Source organism: Sus scrofa, chromosome 13 (genome assembly GCF_000003025.6).
Source record: "Sus scrofa isolate TJ Tabasco breed Duroc chromosome 13, Sscrofa11.1, whole genome shotgun sequence".
Taxonomy (NCBI): domain Eukaryota; kingdom Metazoa; phylum Chordata; class Mammalia; order Artiodactyla; family Suidae; genus Sus; species Sus scrofa.
The window spans coordinates 10,688,255-10,704,640 of record NC_010455.5 but is presented as its reverse complement, the minus strand read 5'-3'; the positions used below and the strand labels follow the sequence as shown (position 1 = coordinate 10,704,640).

General features: G+C 43.2%; 1 protein-coding gene across 2 annotated transcripts in view; it reads left to right on the top strand.

The window, feature by feature from the left end:
* The window catches only part of NKIRAS1 (NFKB inhibitor interacting Ras like 1), a 29,683-nt gene that overhangs the window by 11,522 nt on the left and 1,775 nt on the right, over positions 1 to 16,386 (top strand). For both annotated transcript variants that reach the window (XM_005669298.3, XM_021071422.1), the window contains one exon: positions 4,177 to 4,418. In XM_005669298.3, coding sequence (XP_005669355.1) covers positions 4,177 to 4,418 — 242 coding nt within the window. The remainder of the gene's footprint in view (positions 1 to 4,176; positions 4,419 to 16,386) is intronic.

Genomic DNA, 16,386 nt, shown 5'->3' with positions numbered 1-16,386 from the left:
GTCGAGTTCTATGTCTGCTGAGCCATGAAAGGAACTCCTTTTTTTTCTTTTTGCGGAGGCTAATATTTGCTTCATTTGTCATTTCTTCAGGTTTTTTTTTTTTTTTTTTTTTTTTTTTTCCTTCTGCAGCACTTGGAAGTTCCCAGGCTAGGGGTTGAATCAGAACTGCAGCTGCCAGCCACAGCCACACCAAATCTGAGCCTCATCTGCAACCTACGCCACAGCTCATAGCAGTGCCAGATCCGCAACCCACTGAACGGGGCCAGGGATCGAACCCTCATCCTCATGGATACTGGTTGGGTTCTTTACCGTCTGAACCACAGCAGGAACACGCTATCATTTCTTAGTTTTGTTTAGATCTTTTGCTAATTCTTCTACATTTCCGGATGTTTCTCAGTTTTCCATGAGGTCCGCTATATCCAGTAACCCCTCTTCTCCCTGCCTCCCCCCCTCCCCTGGCCCCTTTTTGAGATATTCTTCCAGATGCTGGTATCCTCTTGTCTAGGCCTATTGCACAGCTGTCACCATGAACTTCCCTTTCTTTTTCTTTCTTCCTGAGTGTGATTTCCTAGGTCTCTTGCCATCTTTTGTGTACAGCCGCCTCCTGGTGGAGCGCATCTTGGAGTACTTTGTGGGGTTGAGAAGGTGGTGTAATGAGATGGGGTAGCAGGTGCTGACAGCCCTCAGATGCCCTGTCCCTGGCACGGGGCAGTAATCCTGGAGCTTCTGATACAGATATTTACTACTGTCCCTGTGATTCCTTTTACTCTAGTGTGTGATTCTGTTTTCTGCATTCCGTATCTGCCTTCTTCTGTGATTAAGTGCTAATTTTGCGGAGGGCCTCCCTCCCATAGTTTCCTGAGAAAATATGCATGGTACACATTCTAATGCTTCATGTGTTTGAAAATGTCGTTACTGTCATCCACAATTGAATTGTAGTTTTGATGGGTGTAGAATTCTAGATGGAGATTAATTTCCTTCCAGAATTTTGAAAGCATTGGTCCACTGTCATCTTGTCTCCTTTTATTGTAAAAGGCACCAGACAAAGGGAAAAGTGCATAAACACATATGTGGTTTAATGAATAATTATAAAACCTTTGCGTAATCTCCACACGGGTCCCAAAGTAGAAGATTGTGTGTACTCTTTTTAGTTCCCCATGGTCCCCTCTCTCTCTCTCTCTTTTTTTTTTTTTTTTTTTTTTTTTGGTCTTTTTGTCTTTTTAGGGTCGCATCTACGTTCCCGGGTTAGGGGTCGAATCAGAGCTGCAGCTCCCACCCTATGCCACAGCTCACAGCAACGCTGAATCCTTAACCTACTGAGGGATGCCAGGGATTGAACCCGAATCCTCGTGGATACTAGTCAGGTTCGTTAACTGCTGAGCCAGGACGAGAACTCCCCCCATGGTCCTCTCTTCAGTCAATACTCAGCCCTTCCCTTGACCTTTAGTTAATGCCTTCTTTCCTTTATAGTTTTGCCACCTATGTATGTAGCTCTAAATGATATAGTTTACTTTTGCCCATTGTTGACTTTATATCAGTGGAATCACACTGTATAAATATTTCAGCATTTGGCTTTTTTCATTCAGTGCTATATTTGTAAGACTCATTCATGTTGTTTTAGATAGGTGTGGTTTAATTTTCATTGCCTTATAGTATTCTATTGTATGACTATACCTCAATTTATCTCTCCTTTTTTTGGGGGGGGTCTTTTTGGGGCCACACCTGCTGCATATGGAGGTTTCCAGGATAGGGCTTGACTCAGAGCTGTATCTGCTGTCCTATGCCACAGTCACAGCAACAGGGATCTGAGCTGCGTCTGTGACCTACACCACCGCTCACAGCAATGCCAGATCCTTAACCTACTGAGTGAGGCCAGGGATCAAACCCACATCCTCATGGATGCTAGCCGGATTCATTAACTGCTGAGCCACGATGGGAACTCCTGCGAGCCTATTTCTGTTTTGTGACTAAGATCATTTGTATCATTTTTTAGGTTGCACATATAAGTGATATCCTGTGATTTTTGTCTCTCTGTTTTCACTTAGTATGATCATCTCTATGTCCATCCATGTTGCTGCAAGTGGCATTATTTCATTCTTTTTTATGGCTGGGTAATACTCCATTGTATATATGTACCACATCTTTATCCATTCATCTGTCAATGGATACTTAGGTTGCTTCCATGTCTTGGCTGTTGCAAGTATCTTCTAGTGGTGCTTCTGAGAAGCCAGAAGTCATTATGACTCTTGATGCTTTGGATGTGGAAGCTTTTGTAGGCTTTTCTCTATTGCATGTTCTGAAATTTCATAGTCATGTATCATAGGAGCAGTCTGTGTCCATGCATGGTGTGGGGTACCTGCTGGGCCCTTTCAGAATGGAAATGTGTGTTCTTTTTTTTTTAATTTTTTGCCTTTTGTCTTTTTTAGGGCCGCACCTGCGGCATATGGAGGTTCCCAGGCTAGGGGTCCAATTGGAGCTGTTGCTGCCGCTTACGCCAGAGCCACAGCAACGCCAGATCCGAGCCGCATCTGCGACCTACACCACAGCTCATGGCAATGCTGGATCCTTAACCCATTGAGTGAGGCCAGGGATTGAACCGGCAACTCATGATTACTACTCAGATTCTTAACCTACTGTGCTACAGCGGGAACTCCTGAAATGCTCATTTAAATCTCTAAGCATGTGGATAAAGTTCATGACTTTGCGCATCATTATAAGGTGATCTGAGTGGGGCATTTGCTGGTTAAATGTGAAGTTAGCATATTTAAGATTTTTCCTTCTTCACTAGCCAGTTTCCCCAGATTTCCCCTGGTTAGGGGATAAAGAGCTGGCTGCCAGAGTTTGGGGAGCAGAGAGAGCGTGTCACTTAATTGCCCAGTGTTCACTATGGAACTCTTACCCTCTTGTCCCACATTGCAAGCAGCCTCTGTTCTACAGTTTCCAGGGATTGCAGCCTTAGTCTCCTGCTGGTACGGAGGAGGGGTAGTTGCCAGGCAGCATGGAATGGGGCAGGTCAGGGAGCCAATAAGGAGTCATAACTTCACTTGATTTTTAGAGTGACAAAATCTCAAAAGAGCTAAGCTTAATGGGGGAAGGAAGCCCACCAGATGGGCTTTTGGTGGATAAAACATCCACCGTGACAAAAGTCGTCATAGTTTTTACCTTTAAATTTTTTTGTAATCAAAGCCCAAGAAGCTTCTATATTCATGGACACTACTCATTGAAATCTAAAGTGTTCATCTTGGAGTTCCCATCCTGACTCAGTAGAAACTAATGTGATGAGCAGCCATGAGGATACAGGTTCGATTCCTGGCCTTGCTCAGTGGGTTAAGGATCCGGTGTCACTATGAGCTGTGGTATAGGTTGCAGATGTGGCTCGGATCCCTCGTTGCTGTTGCTATGGCTGTGGTGTAGGCTGGCAGCTACAGCTCCCATTCTAACCCCTAGCCTGGGAACCTCCATATGCTGTGGATGCAACCCTAAAAAGACAAATAAAGTTCATCTTTTCACCTTAATCCCTTTATCAACACATGGTTATTGGAAACTTGCTGGGTACACAGAATGGTTGTTTCTCTCGAGGAAGTTATAGATGAGTTAAAGAGACAAAACTTGCACAAATGGAGCAAAATGAAATGCATCTTATTTTTTTTATTTTTTCAGCTGAGTCTCTGGCTTGCCTGAAGTTCCGGAGCCAGGGATCGAACCTGCGCCACAGCAGTGACAACACTGAATCCTTAACCTGTTGAGCCACTGGGGAATTCCAGTCAACTGCTAAATGATAAGAAAACACTCAAAGATTGACGTTGAGTTATCCAAGAAGAGTAGTAGAATAAGAGTCTTTTAGTTTTATTTATTTTTACTTTATTTTTGGCTGCTCTTGCTACATGTGGAAATTCTGGGCCAGGGATTTGAACCCGGACCACAGCAGTGACAACACCGAATTCTTAACCTGCCGAATGACCAGGGAACTCCAGTAATAGCTTTTTATTTACTTATTTTTTTATGGCCTTATTTATTTTCTGTGACCTATACCACAACTCGCAGCAACACCAGATCCTTAACCCACTGAGCATTAGTAATAGCTTCTTAAAAAAATTGACATAACATTATATTAGTTTAAGGTGAATAGTGTTAACAATTTGATATTTGTATATGTAAAATTCTTTTTACTCCCAGGAATGGAAGACTGTGAAACAATGGAAGATGTGTATATGGCCTCAGTGGAAACGGATCGCGGAGTAAAGGAGCAGTTACATCTTTATGACACCAGAGGCCTACAGGAGGGTGTGGAGCTGCCAAAGCATTATTTTTCATTTGCTGATGGCTTTGTTCTTGTGTACAGCGTGAATAACCTTGAATCCTTTCAAAGAGTAGAGCTTCTGAAGAAAGAAATTGATAAGTTCAAAGACAAAAAAGAGGTAAGTGGATATGTTAAAAATGCCACCTGTGAATGGTAACATTGTTTACCTTGTAGCATAGACTTTTGGCAGTTAAGTAGTTTTAAAAGCATTAAATTGTATTCGCAGTATCTGGGATCATCATGATTTTTGTCTTTTTAGGGCTGCACCCATGGCATGTGGAGATTCCCAGGCTAGGGTTGAATCAGAGCTGTGGCCGCCAGCCTACGCCACAGCCACATGGGGTCCAAGCCTCGTCTGCAACCCTACACCATAGATAATGGCAACGCCAGATCCTTAACCAGGGATTGAACCCACATCCTCCTGGATGCTAATTGGGTTTGTTAACCACTGAGCCATGACTGGAACTCTGATCATCATATGATCTTTTTTTTCTTAGCCCAGGAAATACAGGGCTGACCTGAGTTCAACCAGGACCAGTGTTTGACTTGGTGCCTTTGCTCGTTCGCATGTGCAAGTTGAATCTTACTGACTCCATATCTTAAACACCACCTAGTTCATCTCATATTATTTGGGGTCACTGTTTCCTAGGGCTTTTTTTTTTTTTTTTTTAACCACATTCGCAGCAGGTGAAAGTTGCTGGGCCAGGGATTGACCTGTGTCACAGTAGTGACAATGCTGGATTCTTCACCAGCTGAGCCACCAGGGAACTCCTCCTAGGCTTTTTATTGTCTCCTTGGATAAAAAGGGTTGTCTTCAGTCCTTAAAAAAAAAAAAAAAGAAGAAGGCAAAGAAATGAAGAATACTACTCATTAATTACTGGATTCTATCCATTTACCATTTGAAAATAAGATTCTTCCTATGCCCTAAAAAGTCGGGGATGGTCTGTCCACCTCACCTTGAGCATTCGGTTCCTCTGTCACTGTACTCCAGTGACACGGGTCCACTTTGTTTTTCCAGCGTGATAGTTTTGTTCCCCGATCAAGTCCCTCCCAGTTGCTGATTCTCCTGCCTGGAACTTTCTTATCACAGATCTTTCTCCAGGTCTGAATGGCTGACTCCTCAGTGTCTTGGGAACCGTATAATGAACCAGTTACCAGCACTGGCTCGATATCCGTAACCTAGTTTTTATATTTTTTATGTTACATTTTTAATGTTGAGATAATTGTAGATTTACATGCTTTAAAAAAATTTTTTTAGCATAGTTGATTGACAAAATTCTGTCAGTTTCTGCTCTACAGCAAAGTGACCCAGTTACATGCTTTTAATAATAGAGATCCCTTACCCATTATCTGATGCTGACATTGTGCAAAACTGTAGTCCAGTAACACAACCAACACTGAAATGTACATAGTCTGGGATGGGGGTGGGGGGACATTTCCATCACTGCAGGGTCCCTCAGATGACCTTTTATGGCCACACACATTTCCCTCCCATCCCCCCCAGCCTTTGACAAACACTAATCTGTTCTCCATTTCTATGACTTTGTCACTTCAGCATAAATGGAATTAGTTCGTAAGCTTTTGCTACCACCTTTTTGCACTCAGTGTGATTCTCTGGAGAATCATCCAAGTTAATGTGTGGATCAGTCTTCCATTCCTTTTTTTTTTTTTTTTTTATTTTTTGTGTCTTTTGTCTTTTTGTTTTTGTTGTTGTTGTTGTTGCTATTTCTTGGGCCGCTCCCGCGGCATATGGAGGTTCCCAGGCTAGGGGTCCAATCGGAGCTGTAGCCACCGGCCTACGCCAGAGCCACAGCCACGCGGGATCCGAGCCGCGTCTGCAACCTACATACACCACAGCTCACGGCAACGCCGGATCGTTAACCCACTGAGCAAGGGCAGGGACCGAACCCGCAACCTCATGGTTCCTAGTCGGATTCGTTAACCACTGCGCCACGACGGGAACTCCAGTCTTCCATTCCTTTTTAGTGCTGGGTGGTGGGTGTCCCATGGTGTGTTTATTCAATCATTAAAAATTTATTTAACCATTCACAAGATAACGTTTGAACATTTCAATCCTCGGAAACTATGAAAAGGAAAGTAATGACGGGTCCTTTCCACCTATTTCCCATCTTTCCCACCCCGACAGAGAAGTGCCCTTACTATTTGGGGGAGCTCCCTCCACATCCCTGCCGCCCAAAATTGAAGGAAAAGTTCAGTGGACACTCGTATCCTCAGGGCTTGAATCTTGGCTCTGCTTCTCAACCTTTCTGCCTCAGTTTCCTTATCTGTAAAATAAGGATAATAATAATACCTTTTGGAGTTCTCTGGTGGCTCAGTGGGTTAAGGATCTGGCACTGTTACTGCTATGGCTCAGGTCACTGCTGGGCTATGGGTTCGATCTGTGCCTCGGAAAACTCCAGGTGCCTTGAGCCAACCAAAAAATGAAATCATAGTACCTCTTTCACATGGTTGTTGTGAGGATGGAAGAAGCACATTCACCCAGCAAATGCTTGTTGAGCCACGTGCCCGTCCTATTCTGGGTGAGGCAAAGAGAATACTACAGGCAGTAAAGGAGGCCCTATTCTTGTAACGCTTCTAGTTGGGAGGTGGCAGAGGGCGAGACAATAATGTATGTATATTATGAAGAGTGATGCAATGTAGGAAGAAAGTCAAGCAGAGTGAGGAGGCAGGAGATTCTTCTATAGGTGATGCCGGAAGGCCTCCCTAACATGGTAACTTTTCCCAGAGATTTGAAGGATGTGAAAGAGGAAGTCAAGCTGATGTCCGGGGTCGTGGGGCTCCAGGTGGTTGCACTAGCTGCAGTAGGGGTAGAGGCAGGAGCCTGGCACACTTGGGAACAGCATGGAGGCCAGAGTGGGCTGGGAGGAGTGTGGGAGATTCGGGCCATGTGGGACTGGAAACAAAGAAACGACAGGACCTAGCATGTATTTATTTATGCATTTATTTATTTATGCATTCATTTATTTATTTTGTCTTTTTGTCTTTTCTAGGTCTGCACCCGTGAAGGTTCCCAGGCTAGGGGTCTAATCGGAGCTGTAGCCGCCGGCCTACACCATAGCCACAGCAACACAGGATCGGAGCCACGTCTGACCTACATCACAGCTCATGGCAATGCCAGATCCTTAACCCACTGAGCGAGGCCAGGGATTGAACCTGCAACCTCATGGTTCCCAGTCAGATTTGTTAACCACTGAGCCACGACGGGGAACTCCCTTATTTTCAAGTTTGTAAAAAATTAAAAAAAAAAAAAAAAAAAAAAGTGAAGTTCCTGTCGTGGCTCAGCGAGTTAAGAACCTGACATAGTATCTATGAGGATCTGGGTTGGATCCTGGTCTCACTTAGTGGGTTAAGGATCTGGCATTGCTGTGGCTGTGGCGTAGGCAGGAGCTGCAGCTCTGATTCAACCCCTAACCTGGGAACTCCCATATGCTGCAGGTGCAGCCCTAAAAAGATAAAATAAAACAGAAAGAAAATTATTTGTAAAAAGGATGCCACTGAACTCTAGTCTTCAACCATCAAGTTCCAATACCTCAAACATGCCTTTTTTGAGAGTTCCCTGGTGGTCTAGTGGTTAGGACCCAGCACTTTCACTGATGTGGCTTAGGTTCAGTCTCTGGTCTGGGAACTGAGATCCCACATCAAGCCACTGCGCACTGTGGCAAAAAAAAAAAAAAAAAAAAAAAAGCCTTTTTTACATTTTACCACTTTACTAGTTTGGTGCATCCTTACATTACAAAGTTTCTTTATATGAATACAAGCAAGCAGAAATACACATATTCTTTTCTCTTTGTTATACCAGAGGTAGCATATTGTTCTACACCTTGTATTTTTCAGGTACTATATCCTAGAGTCCTTTCCATAGGAGTACTCAACTTCCTTTTTTTTTTTTTTCTGTCTTTTTGCCATTTCTTGGGCCCCTTCCATGCATATGGAGGTCCCCAGGCTAGGGATCTAATCAGAGCCATAGCCACCAGCCTATGCCAGAGGTACATCAATGCCGGATCTGAGCTGCATCTGCGACCTACACTACAGCTCACGGCAACCCTGGATCCTTAACGCACTGAGCAAGGCCAGGGATCGAACCTGCAACCTCATGGTTCTTAGTCCGATTTGTTAACCACTGAGCCATGATGGGAACTCCTCAGTTTCCTTTTTTTTTTTTTTTTCAAAAAAAGAACTGGAGTTCCCATCGTGACATAGTGAAAATGAATCTGGGAGTTCCCATCGTGGCGCAGTGGTTAACAAATCTGACTAGGAACCATGAGGTTGCCGGGTTCAGTCCCTGCCCTTGCTCAGTGGGTTAATGATCTGGCATTGCCGTGAACTGTGGTGTAGGTTGCAGACGCGGCTCGGATCCCGTGTTGCTGTGGCTCTGGCGTAGGCTGGCGGCTGCAGCTCTGATTTGACCCCTAGCCTGGGAACCTCCATATGCCACGGGAGTGGCCCAAGAAATAGCAAAAAGACAAAAAAAAAAAAAAAAAAAAAAAAAGAATAAATAAAAATGAATCTGGCTAGGATCCATGAAGACGCAGGTTCAATCCCTGGACTCCTCAGTGGGTTAAGGATCCAGCATTGCCATGAGCTGTGGTGTAGGTTGCAGACTCAGTTTGGATCCCGCATTGCTGTGGCTACAGCTCCAATTTGACCCCTAGCCTGTGAACCTCCATATGCTATAGGTGCGGTCCTAAAAGAATAAAAAACAAAAGAAAGAACTGATGCATAATTTCATTTGTGTGTGTATAGATGTGTCACGCTTATTTAACCAGCCTCAAATTGATGGACATTTAGGTTCTCTCCAGTTACTTGATCTTATGAACTATCCCACAGTGAATAATCTTATAGTTATTATTTTGTACATTTTAGTGTATAGTATAGTAAGATCAATCAGCAGAAATAGGGTTCTTGAGTCAAAGATAAATATATTGCCAAGTTACCAGTCACAGAAATGGTGTGAAAGTACCTGTTTCTTCAGGCTTGACAACAACATGTGGTTAAATTTTTGGATGTTGTGACTCTTCTGGGTGAAACAATGTTTTTGTAGTTTGGTGTTGCCATAATGAAGTTGAGTATTATTGACTTGTGTTTTTTTTGTTTGTTTTTTACGACCATACCCACGGCATGTGAAGTTCCCAGGCTAGGGGTCGAATCAGAGCTGTAGCTGCCAGCCTATGCCGCAGCCACAGCAATGCAGGATCCGAGCCACATCTGCGACCTATATCATATGTCACAGCAACTCGGGTTCCTTAACCCACTGAGCGAGGCCAGGGATTGAACCCTCATCCTTGTGGATCCTAGTTGGGTTCATTAACCACTGAGCCACAAAGGGAACTCTGACTTGTTTTAAAATGATCACTTTGGATGTTGTGCTGACAGCAGACAGTTGAGGGACAAGGGGAGAAGCAGAGTTGAAACGCTCTTGCCCCTGGAGCACATTAACATTCATCAACTGGAGAATCAGGAGAAACCAGCCAAGGAGCCTGTGAAGTGGCAGATGAAGCAGGAGGAAAACTGTCCCAGAAGGCATGTCGACACTTTAAAAAGTAGGGAGCAGAGTTGCCTGTGGTGCAGCAGGTTAAGGATCTGCTGTTGTCACTGCAGTGGCTTGGTTCGCTGCCATGGTGCAGGTTCTTCCCAGGCCTAGGAATTTCCACATGCTCTGGATGCAGCCAAAAAAAAAAAAAAAAAAAAGTAGGGAGTGACCAAACTATGTCAGATGCTGAAGATCAAAACCAAGAAGTAGCCGTGAGAGATCTCAAGATTCTTGAGATCAGTGTTAGTAAAAGCAGTGAGACAGTCTGTACTGGATATGAGACAGGTGAGTAGAGAAAAAGCTCTTGGAAAGAATTTTGAGTCAAACGGTAAATCTCTTGTCCCATCAAGGGGAGCAGAGGAGCTATATCCTTTTATATAAGGATATATTAAAAGGATTTGTTTGTTTTTCAGGTGAGAGATAGCATTACGTTTTGTATGCTAATGGCAATGATTCGTTAGAAGATTAGCGATGCCGGAGGGAGCGGATAATAGTTGGCGTGACGTCCTTGTCCAGGTTAAAGAGGATGGGGACATGTAGGGCTGTTAGATGTGCTGGGGGAAGCTCGTGGAAGTTCTTGAATTGCTTCTGTGTTCTTGCTGCAGTCGTCTGCACCTCGGCTGAGAGGTGAGGGAAGGGAGCGGAAACTTTGGAGGCTGGCGAAGGAGGACCACAGCAGACATGTCCAGTTAGAGAGTGAGCAGAGGACATGTAATTCACTTGCTGGAGAACATCACTTCCCTTGAGGTCTGTGGTTACACGTTGGGACCAGCCAGCAGGGTTGTGTTCTCCAGTCAGTGGTGTAGGCAAAACGTACAGTTAAGTGTTAAATGTAACCAAGGCAGGGAGTGAGTACCATGTGGTCAGGATGTCAACGGGGTGGGCTAAAAGCATCCGAGCCGAGGACACGAGAAGGGCTGGAAGATAGTGATAAGGTTGTAGAGCTCTGGGTTGTGCGTCCTTGTGGTGTTTAGAATTGCTGCAGTGGGGTGTGGGGAAGAGGTGTTGGAGTAGATGTAGAGGGGGTCCGTCGTGGCGCAGTGGTTACGAATCCGACTAGGAACCATGAGGTTGCGGGTCGGTCCTGCCTGTCAGTGGGTTACGATCCGGCGTGCCGTGAGCTGTGGTGTAGGTTGCAGATGCGGCTCGGATCCGCATTGCTGTGGCTCTGGTGTAGGGTGGTACAGCTCCAATTCGACCTAGCCTGGAATTCATAGCGGGAGGAAGAAATGAAAAAAAAAAAAAAAAAAAAAGATCTGCTATGCACAAGCATGAGTGTGGTATAGTGTAGATGCAGCTCAGGTCCATGTTGCTGGCTGGACGTAGTCAGCAGCTATAGCTCCAGTTGACCTAGTCTGGGAACTTCCATATTCAGGTGCGACCTAAAAAAAAAGAAAAAAAAAGAAAGATCGTAGAGGGGGCAGGTATAATGGCAGGAATGAAGACGTGTCCCTGGGATCTGGATCGAGGTCTGTAGGATAATTACAGTATCTAGGGGAGTCAAGGAACAGAGGATGAGGTTCCCGGCAGGGTCCGTATGGCCAGTGAAATCACTAGGTGTTGGGATGGAGGCAGTATGTGGGGTGACCACGAACCAAGTCTGGGGTGAGCAACAGCAGGTGGGGGTGGAGGCAGGGAGCAGAGAGCAGCAGCCAGCAGCCTCCCGTGTGAGCGGATTGGGGGAAGGGCATTGGAGGTGACCTCAAGATGAGGACACCTTGCCTCCACCACCCACTCAGGCTGCAGGCTGAGCCAGGTCCAGCCCTGTCTCAGTACAGAGATGGGGGGTGTCAAGGGATTTTGTTGATGTCTTGGGGCAAAGTGGAGCAGCTTCTGCAATTAGGGAAGAGAGAGATGAAGGTCAGACTAGGGGATGGACACGTTATCACGGTGAAGAATGCTAGGAGGGCTGGGAGGGACAGTTCCTGCTGAGAAGAATGGAGGATGACGAGATTTGCCAGGAAAACCAGAGCTCTGATGACTGCTTTTCACCTGCCAGGAAGGCAGGGCCTTAACTGGGTCATAGAGAGCTCAACTTAAGGCAGGAACACAGCAACAGCCCAAAGGTAACCTAGGTCAAAGCTGTTCCTAATGATACTCTACCCCCTTTTAAAATTTTATTGAAATATAGTTTATTTACAATGTTAATTTCTGCTATACAGCAAAGCACAGTTATATATTCTTTTTCATATTCTTTTCCATTATGGTTTATCACAAGATATTGAACATAGTTCCCTGTGCTGTACAGTGGGACTTGTTTATCTATGCTACATATAAAATTTTGCATCTGCTAATCCCAAACTCCCAGCCCTCTTCTCCAAACCCCTCCCCCTTGGCAACCACAAGTCTCATCGCTGATTTGTAAATAACTTCATTTGTGTCATATTTTAGATTCTACATGTGATATGTGATATTTGTCTTTCTCTAACATCACTTAGTATGATAGTCTCTAGGTCCATCTATGTTGCTCCAGATGGCATTATTTCATTCTTTTTATGGCTGAATAATATTCCATTGCATACATATACTACAACTTCTTGATCCATTCATCTGCTGATGGACATTTAGGTTGTTTCCATGTCTTGGCTATTGTAGATAGTGTTAGGAACACAGGAGTACATATATCTTTTCAACTAGAGTTTTGTCTGGATATATGCCCAGGAGTGGAATTGCTGATCATATGGCATCTCTAGTTTTAGTTTTCTTGAGGAACCTCTATACTGTTTTCCATAGTGGCTGCACCAATTTACATTCTCGTGAACGCATACAAGGGTTCCCTTGACCCTCTGCAGCATTTTTTTTTTTTTTTTTAATGGTCTCACCTGTGGCATGTGGAAGTTCCCGGGCTAGGCGTCAAACTGGAGCTGCATCGGCGGACCTACACCACAACTACAGCAACACTGGATCCAGGTCTGCACCTGCGACCTACACCGAAGTATACGGCAGCTGAGCAAGGCCAGGGATCAAATGTGCATCCTCTTGGAGATGTCAGATTCTTAACCCACTGAATGACAACGGGAACTCCCTTATTTGTAGACTTTCTGAATGGCGTTCTGACTGGTAGTTTTGATTTCTCACTCTAGTTTTGATTTGCATTTCTCTAATAATTAAGGATGAGCATCCTTTCATACGCCTGTTGGCCATCTGTATGTGTTCTTTGAAGAAATGTTTATTAAGCCTTCTGCCCATTTTTTGATTGTTTTGTTGTTGTTGAGTAGTATGAGCTGTTTGTATATTTTGGAAATCAATCCCTTTTTGGGCGTATCATTTACAAATATTTTCAGTTCATATCTTTGTTTTGTTTATGGTTTCCTTTGTGGTGCAAAAGCTTGGTTGAGTCCTATTTATTTTTGCTTTTATTTCTATGGCCTTGGTAGACTGACCTAAGAAATGCTGGTATGATTTATGTCAGCATATTTTGCTGATGTTCTCTTCTGGTAGTTTTACTGTGTCATGTCTTGTTTAAGCTATTTGGAGTTTATTATTGTGTATGGTGTGAAGGAGTATTCTAACATCTTTGATTTACATGTAGCTGTCCAGTTTTATCAGCACCATTTGTTAAAGAGACTGTTTTTTTCCCCATTGTATATTCTTGCCTTCTTTATCAATGATTAATTGACTATAGGTGACATATGGATTAATTTCTAGGTCTATCTTGTTTCCTTAATCTATGTTTGTTTTTGTGACAATACCATGCAATTTTGCTTACCTTAGCTTTGTAGTACTGTTTGAAGTCTGGGAGGGTTATTCTTTTTCTTTTTTTCTTTTTTTTTTTATTCAACAAAATTCTAGCCACAGCTATCATTCAAGAAAAATAACACAAATTGGAAAGAAGTAAAACTGTCACTCTTTGCAGATGGCATAATACTGGAGAGAATCCCCAAGATGCTACCAAAAAAACCTTTATTAGATCCTGATACATTTGGTAAAGTTGCAGGATACAAAATCTGTTCTATCTCTATACACTAATGACGAAGTATCAGAAAGAAGTTAAGGAAACAGTCCCATTCACCATTATATCAAAAAGAATATACCTAGGAATAAACCTAATGAGGCAAAAAATCTGTAGTCAGAAAACTAAGACACTGATAAAAAATGGTATCATCTTCAAACAGATGAAAAGATACTGTGTTCATGGTTTCCACAAATAGTGTTAAAATGACCATTCTACGCAAGGCAGTCTACCAGTGCAATAACTATCAAAATGCCACTAACATTCCAGAACTAGAACAAAGAATTTTTAAATTTTTATGAAAACACAAAAGACCCCAAATAGCCAAAACAATTTTGAGGTAGAACAGACTGGAGTTATGCTCCAGACTTCAGGCTATACTACAAAGCTACTATAATCAAAACTGTGGTATTTGCACAAAGATACCAGATCAGTATAACAAGAGTCCAGAAATAAATCCACACACTACTAGTCAATTAATCTATGACAAAGGAGGTGAGAAGGTACAGTGAAGAAAAGAGTCTCTTCAATAAGTGGTGCTAGGAAGACTGAATAGCCACATATAAAGAATGAAATTAGAACATTCCCTCATAGCATATACAAAAATAAACTCAAAATGGATTAAAGTCTTAGGGATGGAAACCACAAAACTCCTTGAAGTGAACATAGGCAGAACAGTCTGACACAAATCATAGCATGACATAAATCATAGCAACATCTTTTTGCATCTGTCTGAACACACCAAAAGGGACCTAATTAAATTTAATAGCTTTTGCGTAGCAAAGGAAACCAGCAACAACATGGGAAGACAATCTACTGACTGGGAGAAAATATTTGCAAATGATACAAACTATAACGGTTCAATGTCCAAAATTCACCAACAGCTCATACAACTCCAAAAGAACAACATGAAGAAAAAATGGGCAGAAGATCTGAATAGGTGTTTTTCATATTTGTGTATCAATTGTAGATTTTTTGTTTGCAGTTATTCTGAAGTTTTGATGAGTCTATATGTATATGGGATTGTTTTAAGTTGTTGGTCTCTCAATTGAAGTTCATCTCCAGTGTCCTGCATTTGTACCCACCTCTTCTCACAATTTCTGATTTTGGTGGCATAATTGTGCATGGATGATTTTGTATCTTTACTGTATATATATTTTTACTGGTGAGCCTTGTCATTTGTGGGATTTTTTGTTTCCTGTTGCTGTCTTCTGCCTAGAGAAGTTCCTTTATGATTTGTTGTAAGGCTGGTTTAGTGTTGCTGAATTCTCTTAGCTTTTGCTTATCTGTGAAGCTTTTGATTTCTCCTTCAAATCTGAATGAGAGCCTTGCTGGGTAAAATAATCTTGGTTGGAGGTTTTTTCCTTTCATCACATTAAGTACATCATGCCACTCCCTTCTGGCCTGTAGAGTTTCTGCTGAAAAATCTGATGATAACCTTATCCTTCCCATGTACGTTATTTGTTTCTTTTCCCTAGCTGCTTTCAAGATTTTCTTTGTCTTTAATTTTGGTCAGTTTGATTAATATGTCTTGGGGTGTTCCTCCTTGGGTTTATTTTATATAGTACTTGTGCTTCCTGGATTTGAGTGAGTGGTTCCTTTCCCATGTTAGGGAAGCTTTCAGCTATTATTTCTTGGAGTATTTTTTCTGTCCTCTTCTCTCTTTTCCTCTGGCACCCTATAATATGGAGATTGGTGTGTTTAACGTAGTCCCAGAGTTCTCTGAGACTCTATTCATTTATTTTCAGTCTTTTTTCTCTTTTCTGTTTGCATCTGTAATTTCAACTTATCTGTCCTCTACCTCGCTTATTCGTTCTTCTGCCTTCTGTATTCTGCTGTTGGCTGCTTCTAATAAATTTTTAATTTCAGTTATTGTCTTATATCTTGTATCTCTTTGCTCAGTGTTTCCTGTAAATTATTCATCTTTGCTCCAGTTTATTTCCAATGTCTTGTATCATCTTCAGCATCAATAGTCTAAAGTCTTTTTCCTGGAGGCTGAGAATCTTATGATCACTTAGCTGATTTTCTGGGGTTTTTCCTTTCCCCCTCATCTGAGTTATAGTTCCCTGTCTTTTCATTTTTATAGGTTTTGGTGTGGTGACCTTTTTACGGATACTAGAGTACTAGAGTCTCGTAGCCTCTCATACTTCTGGTGTCTGCTCCACTTGTGGCTGAAGTCAGTATGGGGGCTTGCTGTAGATTTCCTGATGGGAGGGGCTGGTGCCTGCCCACTGGTAGGTGGAGCTTGTCCCTGGTGGGTGGGGCTTTGTCTCTGGATGGGATTAGAGGCAGCTGTGTGCCTGGGGGTCTTTAGGCAGCCTGTTTACTGAGGGGCAGGGCTGTGATCCCACAGGATTGTTGTTTGCCCTGGGGCTTCTCAGCACAGACTGATGGTGGGGCCAGATTTTCCCAAAATGGCCACCTCCAGAGAAAGGCAGACTGCTGAATACTCCTGAGAGCTTTGCTTCCAGTGTCCTTCCCTCACAATAAGCCATATTCACCCGTTTTCCCAGGATGTCCTCCAAAAACTGCAGTCAGGTTTGACCCAGATTCCTATGGAGACTGCTTTACCCTGGGACCCAG